Below are 10,000 nucleotides of genomic sequence, written 5' to 3' on the forward strand. Positions count from 1 at the left end.
GTCTGCCTGCCTGCCTGCCTGTCTGTCTGTCTGTGATTGTTATTCAGAATATCTTTCCAAGCTCACAATGAGTTGACAGTGGAATTTTTTTTTTTAACAAAAGCTACCCATCACTTTATTTATTTAGCTTTAAATTAAATAACGACATGTTTGAAATATCTGTCTGCAGAATTCATCAGAACAGACGGGAATTAGACTCTTCTTGTCTGTCTATGAAGAGTGACTGGTCTAAAGAGTGGACACCAGACTTAAAGAATGGACCTGGACCCTCAGACACAAGGTGAGACACTCAGTGCGTTCACATGCAGACTCATAATCCGGTAAATAAAGGAATAAGACTTCAACAGGACTTTTAAACTGCATGTAAACACCTTTATCCGATCTACTTTGCACACAAATCGGCACATTAACGGACAAGCGAAGTCGGATAAGAACACATAGATAACTCGTTCATAGTCTGCATTCTCTCTGCATGTATACAGGGATCGGACATCGCATATCGGAGTTCGCGTTCTGTGGTTGCTCGAGAATCCCTGCCGGGGATTTCACAAGGAAGTGGAAGGAGACGACGTAATAAATAGTAGTGTTGTTGTTGTAAAGGAACCGGACGTGGCTCTATAACCACTTGTTGAAAGGGCTACAGCACCACCTAGCATGGTGGAGACAGCCATGCACCGGCCATTTATCCGATTCTCTGAAATGCCATGTATACTCAGACAAGTGACGCGGTCCGTTCGAGTGGCAAAATCGGTATATGTCTTAATCCAATCTAGTTCTAGTGATTCTACTGTCAACTGACCTGATGAAAGATTCCGTTTTTAGTGTTCGCATTTAGTGTATTTGCCTTTTTTTTCTGCTTTTCTAGGGGGGCGAGGGGGCTTATGGTGTAGTGGTTAGAGCCATGGTTTGATTCTTGTAATGAAAATATGACCAAGGAAATGGTCCGATAGAAGTTTAAAAGTGTTTTTATCTTTGTAAAACATTTTTCTTACTTCATACAACTTGAATTTAAAACACAGAATCATCGCCCACTTCTCTGAAATTCTTACTATAAACAAATGGTCACTCTAGCAATCAAAATGGTCTCTGGACTTTATGAAGGCTACCAATCTGTCTAAAACAATTCTTGATTCTACAGACAGAGAGCAGAGTCTCCAGTCCCCAGCTGTCTGTCTATGAAGAGTGACTGGTTCAGACAGTCTCCTCCAAACTTCAGTAATGAACCTGGACCCTCAGACACACAGTAAGACGCTGTTTCTACTGTAAACTGACCTGATGGAAGATTACGTTTTTTAGTGTTCAAATCTCATACTCTTTGTTTTTACATTAAAGGTGCAGTGTGTAATATGACATCATCAAGAAAGTTCTAGAATGCAACGCTCCCTGGGTAACCCCAACCATTTAGAATAATAACAGAAGCTACAGTGGCCTTCAAGGACAAGAACAATTCTAAATTCTAAACAATGCACCTGATGACATTCCAACTATGACACTTTCAAGATGGCGGCACTAGGCCTTGGTCCAAAATATGCAGAAATATGTACATATATGAGACCCTTTCTAAGGGAAAAAATAATAATTAAAAAAAAAAATTTCAGCTATTATGCACTAAATTAAATGTCCTTATGGATATTATAATGACTTTCTACAAAATCTGCTAGGAAATAAAACCCAAAATTCTACACACTGCAGGTTTAACACTTTACAATAAGCTAAATATTATTGTTGTAACTACTAGCCGTCATAGTTATGCATTACCTACTATACAGTTTTTTTTTATTTATTTTTTCAAATTAAGTGTATTTTCCTGTTTTTACTGCTGATCAATCACTTTAGCAGAAAATTTACATCTAGGGGGGCGTTTGTTGGTTAGTGGAGGCCCCCCATGGAGTCTCAGTCCTCTTCACAGCAGACCCGGGTTAGAATCCAGCCCGGGTCGTTCTCTGCATGTCATTCCCCTCTCTGTCTCTCTGTCTGTCTGTCTGTCTGTCTGTCTGTCTGTCTGTCTGTCTGTCCTCTTCACAGCAGACCCGGGTTAGAATCCAGCCCGGGTCGTTCTCTGCACGTCATTCCCCTCTCTGACACATTTAATCTTCTTAAATTTAAATTCCAAAATATAATATAGATAGAGTCCGGTCTCTCTTCTCTTCTCTGAACGTTTAACTATAAACAAATGGTCACACTTGTAATCAAAATGGTCTCTGGACTTTATGAAGGCTAACAATCTGTCTAAAACATTTGTTGATTCTACAGACAGAGAGCAGAGTCTCCAGTCCCCAGCTGTCTGTCTGTGAAGAGTGACATGTCCAAAGCTGAACCTCTGACCTTCAGTAATGAACCTGGACCTTCAGACACACAGTAGGACAATGTTTTACTTACTGCAATGACATAATATCACACTATAATCTCACTCACTCAGAGACACACACACACACACACACACACACACACACACACACACACACACACACACACACACACACACACATAGACACACTCAGGCTGTGTACACTAATCTTATATATTTAAATAATTGTTCATCTATATGCCATGTCACTGGTTTAATTAATGTTTTTATTAAAGAAGATTCAGAGTGCAATGTTCCAGGGACGTCCAAGACCCAGGACTAGGTTGAGAGGTTATATCTCCACACTGGCCTGGAAAATTATATATGTAGGAAAGCAGCTGCATTGTGAGATGTGGGTTGTATAATACTTATTTGGTGTGTCTGCATTTAAGAACTTTGATTAGAGTTAAAGGCCTATTTCAGCAGTGGGAATATGAAGGTGTATTGAACTCTGAGATCCTATGTGTAACCCTACAGTTTGCCCAGTTGTGACGTCACAACTGGGCAAACTGTAGGGTTAGACAGTGATACCATAAAACATTCTTTCTGCCTTTTCTCAGGCTAAGATGAACCGATTTCTAAAATGTTTGCACATTTATACGACATAGGATCTCAGAGTTCAATACACCTTCATATTCCCACTGGTGAAGTAGGTCTTTAAATGACGGTATATGACGTTGGCTCGACTAAAGGGCTCGACTCTGCTTTTCTTATCCCATGTTGTTATGTCTTGATCTCCACAGAGAGAAGAAGATTCAGCCGTTCTGTTGTGCAGCCAGTCTGACCAGCTCTGAACAAAGTAAGAATATATTCAATGTCATAGTGTCTCATTACAGATTTCATCTTGTTTTTTGGGGGTTAGGATTTTTTTTTTTTTTTTACTTAACAGCGTGAATTTTTTAATGTTTTATTATGGTGGTCATTTCTAATAATTATTTATTTCCTTACAGTTGATGGCAGTCTGCAGGAGGTTCTAGATGAACATAAGATCAGTCTGAAGAGGAGATGTGAACGTGTGACTGAAGGAACTGATCAAGCAGGAAGTGGAACTCTCCTCAACAGGATCTACACTGAGCTCTACATCACAGAGGGACAGAGTGAAGAGGTTAATACCCAACATGAGGTCAGGCAGCTTGAGACCGCTTCCAAGAAGAAGACCCTCCATGACACTCCAATCAAGTGCCATGACATCTTTAAAGCCTTACCCGACCAACAGGGACACATCAGAGTCGTCCTTACCAACGGCGTCGCTGGAATTGGAAAAACCTTCTCAGTGCAGAAGTTCACTCTGGACTGGGCAGAGGGCTTGGAAAACCAAGATGTCAGTCTGCTGATTCTGCTTTCGTTCAGGGAGCTGAACTTGATCCAAGATAAGCAGTACAGTCTTCTCAATCTGCTCCATGTTTTCCATCCAACATTACAGAAGGTCACAGCAGAGAAGCTCGCTCTCTGTAAAGTTTTGTTCATCTTTGACGGCCTGGATGAAAGCAGACTTTCACTAGATTTCCACAACAATGAGGTTGTGTCTGATGTCACACAGGAATCATCAGTCAACGTGCTGCTGACAAACCTCATCCAGGGGAATCTGCTTCCCTCGGCTCTCATCTGGATAACTTCCCGACCTGCAGCAGCCAATCAGATCCCTCCTACATGTGTTGACAGGGTGACAGAAGTACGAGGCTTCACTGACCCACAGAAGGAGGAGTACTTCAAGAGGAGAGTCAGTGATGAAGAGCTGTCCAGCAGCATCATCTCACACATCAAGAAAACCAGGAGCCTCCACATCATGTGTCTAATCCCAGTCTTCTGCTGGATCACTGCTACAGTTCTGGAGCACATGTTGGCTACAGACCAGAGAGGAGAGCTGCCCAAGACCCTGACTGGCATGTTCTCACACTTTGTGATGGTTCAGACAAAGAGGAAAAAGCAGAAGTATGAAGAGGAACATGAGACGAGTCCACAGGAGCTGACGGAGGCCGACAGGGAAGTTCTTCTGAAGCTGGGGAGGCTGGCGTTCGAACAACTGCTGAAAGGAAACATGATGTTCTACCAAGAAGACCTGGAGCAGTGTGGTCTGGATGTCACAGAGGCCTTGGTGCACTCAGGAATTTGTACCGAGATCTTCAAAGAAGAGAGTGTGATCTTTGAGAAAACAGTCTACAGCTTTGTTCATCTGAGCATTCAGGAGTTTCTGGCTGCGATCTACATGCACCACTGTTACACCAACAACAACACAGAGGTACTGGAGGGTTTCCTGAAAGACTACAAACACAAGGAGCCAAAACCAACGTCTTTTTTTGGAAACATTCTCAAGTTTATGGGATACGATGATAGCCCGGATTCATCTCTGGATGTCTTCCTAAGGAGCGCCATGGAGAAATCCCTTGAAAGTAAAAATGGCCATCTGGACCTGTTTGTCCGCTTCCTTCATGGCCTCTCTCTGGAGTCCAACCAGAGACTCTTAGGAGGCCTGCTGGGTCCAACAGACAACAGTCCAGAAATCATCCAGAGAGCCATTAGCAACCTCAAGTGGATGAACAATGATAAGATCTCTCCTGACAGAAGCATCAACATCTTCCACTGTCTGACGGAGATGAACGACCAATCAGTTCATCAGGAGATCCAAGAGTTCCTGAAGTCAGAGAACAGATCAGAGAAGAGACTCTCTGAGATCCACTGCTCAGCTCTGGCCGACATGCTGCAGATGTCAGAGGAGGTTCTGGATGAGTTGGACCTGGAGAAGTACAAAACATCAACGGAGGGAAAACAGAGACTGATTCCAGCTGTGAGGAACTGCAGAAAGGCTCGGTAAATCCAGATGTGATTGCCTGGCATGATGTCTGAAGATTAGGATTGATTAATGAACTCTGTTTTTTTAAAGGGTATCGACAGAGTAGTAATTCACGTTAAATCAATCGAGCCACATTTTGATTTTGCCTGAAAAGACCAGCCTGATCTCTCAAATCAGGAAATGTCAAACTGTAATGTCATCAAATGCATGAATTACAATATAACGTTTTGTCTTTGATAATAACTTTTTTTTTTAAATATCATTACAGACTTTGTGGCTATGGACTCTCAAAGAGTCACTGTGAAGTTGTGGCCTCGGCTCTGAAGTCCAACCCCTCCCATCTGAGAGAGCTGGATCTGAGCGGGAACTGGCAGCTGCAGGATTCAGAAGTGGAGATTTTGTCCGCCGCACTTGAGAGTCCAAACTGCAGACTGGAGACTCTGAGGTCAGTTCACTGACTGAAGCTCTTGTAGATTTTTTGGGGAATATGTTTTATTTTATTTTTATTTTCATCCTTCCCTTTTCAGAATGTGTGACTGCAGTTTGTCAGAGGCCAGCTGTGCTTATCTGGCCTCAACTCTGAAGTCCAACCCCTCCCATCTCAGAGAGCTGGATCTGAGTGACAACAAGAAGCTGCAGGATTCAGGAGTGAAGCTGCTGTGTGGTTTTCTGGAGAGTCCACACTGTAGACTGGAGACTCTGAGGTCAGAAACTATATTTTACTCCTGTGCTGAGATTAATATGTGAAGGTTGTGGTGACACTAAACTGCATCCTGTTGGGTTCAGATGTTTGGAGTTTCCATTTCCTAAACTTCTAAACCTTCTGTACCTCTGAACAGATTATTAAACACTTTCATACTAACACATTGTCTCTAATTTACATAATGTATTCTTTATTCAGATTGAGGCGCTGCAATTTGTCAGAGATCAGCTGTGCTTCTCTGGCCTCAGCTCTGAAGTCCAACCCCTCCCATCTCAGAGAGCTGGAGCTGTGTGGAAACAAGCTGCAGGATTCAGGAGTGAAACTGCTGTGTGAAGAATTGGGTCCAGACTGTAGACTGGAAACTCTGATGTGAGTTCATTGACTCCCTGTAACTATTGTAGATGTTAAATTAATGTGAGGAGCACTGCTCACATTTGGGATGAAGGATGTAAAGGAGGGGTCTTCCAAACCTACAGAAACCAGTTTGTTAGGGTCAAAAACACCTCTTCAACCCTGAACCAGGTTGTCCCACAGGGCTGTGTGCTGCACATCTGTAAATGGTTCTCAAACCATTATAGAGATGGTTCGCCTCATGGTCCTGTTTACATTACCATGTGCTTCTTTCTGTAATTCTGCTTTGATGCTAAACTGGATTTTGTTTGTACTCATAAAGTCTTACAGTGACAATTAGGTTGAATCAGATGGTGTTCTATCTCCTGGTTTTGTTTTTGTTTAAACATCCATTCATTATATACTGATTTTTATTTACATGTTTCCTTTATTCAGATTGTGGGGCTGCGGTTTGTCAGAGATCGGCTGTGCTTCTCTGGCCTCAGCTCTGAAGTCCAACCTCTCCCATCTCAGAGAGATTCTGCTCAGTGGAAACGACCTGCAGGATTCAGGAGTGAAGCAGCTGTGTGCCGGACTAGAGAGTCCACTCTGTAAACTGAAAATTCTGAGGTCAGTCGCAATTTTTTACTTCTGTTCGGAGATTAATTTGATGTTTAAGTGTCGGTGACCCTAAACTACAGACATAAGGCTCAAAAAAATATTCTAGATGTCTTTTTTTCAAATTTCCCCAAAGTTCATCCTGACTTATTTGGCATCTTTGGAAACTTTGGGATCTTGACTCAAATCTTAAATCAGTTTCTGTCGGTTTTTAACTGTGTTTGGCTTAACAACATGGGTTTGTATAGATGGAGCCACTGGAATATTGTCTCTCAAACTTAACACGTTTATTCTTTATTCAGGTTGAGGCACTGCAGTTTGTCAGAGGCCAGCTGTGCTTCTCTGGCCTCAACTCTGAAGTCCAACCCCTCCCATCTCAGAGAGCTGGAGCTGACTGGAAATATGCTGCAGGATTCAGGAGTGGAACTGCTGTGTGGTTTTCTGGAGAGTCCACACTGTAGACTGGAGACTCTGAGGTCAGTTCACTGACTCTGTTACTATTGAAGATCTGCTGTACTTCTGTGCTGAGATTAATATGATTTGGGGGGGTGTCAAAATCTCAATTGTAAATTGAAAAATGGCAAACATGGCAACTGCCAAACGACAGCACTGCTGCAGTTAAAAGGCGCTCTGAGGAACTTTTAGTGTGTGATCATTCTAGCGCCCCCCTTTTGGACAAAAGCGGTAATGTTTTTACATATTCAGCTGTTGTTCCTGGGTGAGTGTACCCATGACAAAGGCATTAAGAAAAACAATATAAAAATAGCATTCTTTGCACTGATGCTCTCGTTTGCTGTTACATGTCATTCATGATCATCAGAGTAAAAATTAGACTTTTAAATATAGAAAAGTTCCTCGTAGCACCTTTAAAAAATAATAAACTTACATTATTTTTTTTTTTTTTTTTCAGATTGAGTCGTTGCAGTTTGTCAGAGACCAGCTGTGCTTCTCTGGCCTTAGCTCTGAAGTCCAACCCCTCCCATCTCAGAGAGCTGGAGCTGAGTGAAAACGACCTGCAGGATTCAGCAGTGAAGCCTCTGTCTGATCTTGTTAAGAGTCCAAACTGCAGACTGGAGAATCTGGAGACTGTGAGGTCAGTAGATAGCCTGGCACCGCCCGCCTTCCTACTTCCGCTCAATTGTCATTTCCCTTCAGTAGTCAGTCTGGGTCCGCGGTATATTTGCGGGTTTTTTCCGTCCAGATTTTTAGCGGTCCAACCAGCGAACAGAGGGAGTGGCTAAGAACAATGACGTTGATTTTCAGTTGTAGTCAGAAGCATGACATATGTCACGACCAAACGTTATGCGATTGGTTGGCAGATCCAGAGTGGCACTGGGCAGATCCAATAGTTTTAAACTTCAACAGACACCCACCTTCAAGTGAGTTAACGTTTGTCAATTGAGCGATTCCAGACCTTCTGTACAGATGCAATGAGGTACAATGGTCTGGTAGGACCAGGCTAGACAGTAGAGGCTTGGTTTGATGGTTTCAGCAGTAATGTACGAAAGGCGGTCTGTAGTAGGAATAATTTTGGACATGCCACTTTTTGTTCAAATGTAAATAAAAGCTGAAACATTTTTTTTTCCCACAATGATGCCTCTTGTACATCGTCTTATTATCTTTAGGGAGAAGCCTGTGTCATTTCCAATCAAGAAAAAACTCGCTGGTTTCATAAAAGTAAGTCAAAATTTGACAGGGGTGTGAATAATTTCAATTTTGACTGTATAACATGTGGGATCTTTAACCTTATAAATATATGTCCTTATATCTGTCCATTTGGGCCTTTTCTATCTGTTATCAGCTGTTAATTAACTTTTTTTTTAAATATAACTTTATTTAGAATATATGTACAAACAGTCAGTCATGTCAGTTCAAAAAATGTACAGACATTATTAAAATGCAAAGGTGAAATGTGGGAATGGCAGAAAACGAATGAAAAAGAAAGTTAATCAATTGGTGACAAACTTCTTCCAATATTGGTGATGTATGATAATATGACAATACTTAAATAAATAATTCTGAGTTGATATTAGTTTCTGAAATGCATTTCTTATTATTTACAAATTCGTGAGACTCAAAATAAAAATCTATTTCAATTAAGAATAACCTAAAAAATATGGGGTTGAATTATAGCATTACAGCTTTATTGATTGATTGATTGATTATGAATATGACATTTCCAAATAGAGCAATAGACCTTAAATTCTTATCCTCACATTCAAAGTAAGTGACGACATGTTTTTTTTTTGTGCATTTTTTTCTGTTTTCAGTGAAGAATGATCTGCCAGTTGGTCTCGATGTGACGAAGTATCATCAGTGTGTAAGGACCCTCCCTGCAGACTCCATTCTCCAGACCCAAAGTGCCTTTCCCTGTTAGTTTTGTTCATTACTACATAACTTTACTGTAATTTAAAGCTATAGTGAGTAGCTTTTTGATATAAATGTGTGTCCGTTACATTCAAGCCATCGCCGAATGAATTGACACAAAGTTGATTAAGCCCTATCAGCTCCACAAAACTCTCTCTGTATTTCTCAGTATGGCAGTGTTTATAAACTGGTGTCCCCACCCCTCCCCCTGACACTGGTGCAGGAGCTCAGAAAAATCCTAAGAAGAGCCCAAGAAATGTTTCAGTTGTTGATTCTACTGCTAAGAAAAAAACCTGGACGTACAGCAGAAGGTATAAAACCCATTGGGGCAACAGAAGTAACACACTATAGCTCTAAATCACACAGATTATATTATTGTGAGCTAGAGTCAAGTCTGGGGTTATCTCCGTTTATATCCGTTTATCTTTCGTGTTGTAGGAATGCCGTTATATGTCATAGTATACATACACACATATAGCGTAGTATATCTTAGAGGTAAGTGTCAAAATGAAAAAGTCTTACAGAGAGAGGACACACGCACACACACTATTTATGCTCAGATACGTATTTATAAGGCTGCCAATTCAAAAAAGCTGTTACATGCTGTGTATATCCAACCTCATATTGTCCATCAGCTGTTAACTATGTACTGTCTGCTATTGTATCTACACTGCCTACTCTATTTATTTGAGTCTATTTATGTATATCACTGCAATGTATTTATGGCTCTGCACTTTGCTATGTCTGGGACTTAAAGCTGGGGTGGAGGATTTGGGGAGAAAATGGCAGTTGGGATAGAGATTCAAATCCAAATACCTCAACCGCTCCACTTGTTCTCTTTGGT

At 41.4% G+C, this 10,000-nt stretch overlaps 1 protein-coding gene across 3 annotated transcripts in view; it reads left to right on the forward strand.

Moving 5' to 3' along the window:
- Positions 1-10,000, forward strand: part of LOC307267621 (protein NLRC3-like) — a 10,813-nt gene that overhangs the window by 616 nt on the left and 197 nt on the right. The window contains exons 3-15 of one of the 3 annotated variants that reach the window (XM_080049996.1): positions 170-280; positions 1,139-1,243; positions 2,254-2,358; positions 3,091-3,146; positions 3,298-5,155; positions 5,407-5,583; positions 5,666-5,842; positions 6,040-6,210; positions 6,628-6,801; positions 7,092-7,265; positions 7,700-7,882; positions 8,415-8,466; positions 9,060-10,000. The exon at positions 9,060-10,000 is cut by the window's right edge and continues 196 nt beyond it. In XM_080049996.1, the coding sequence (XP_079906122.1) occupies positions 170-280; positions 1,139-1,243; positions 2,254-2,358; positions 3,091-3,146; positions 3,298-5,155; positions 5,407-5,583; positions 5,666-5,842; positions 6,040-6,210; positions 6,628-6,801; positions 7,092-7,265; positions 7,700-7,882; positions 8,415-8,466; positions 9,060-9,062 (3,346 nt within the window). In that variant the 3' untranslated portion in view covers positions 9,063-10,000. The remainder of the gene's footprint in view (positions 1-169; positions 281-1,138; positions 1,244-2,253; positions 2,359-3,090; positions 3,147-3,297; positions 5,156-5,406; positions 5,584-5,665; positions 5,843-6,039; positions 6,211-6,627; positions 6,802-7,091; positions 7,266-7,699; positions 7,883-8,414; positions 8,467-9,059) is intronic. The other 2 variants (XM_080049998.1, XM_080049997.1) reach the window with 2 other exon arrangements.

This window comes from Ammodytes marinus (assembly GCF_949987685.1).
Source record: "Ammodytes marinus genome assembly, chromosome: 21".
NCBI classification, from domain to species: Eukaryota; Metazoa; Chordata; class Actinopteri; order Uranoscopiformes; family Ammodytidae; genus Ammodytes; species Ammodytes marinus.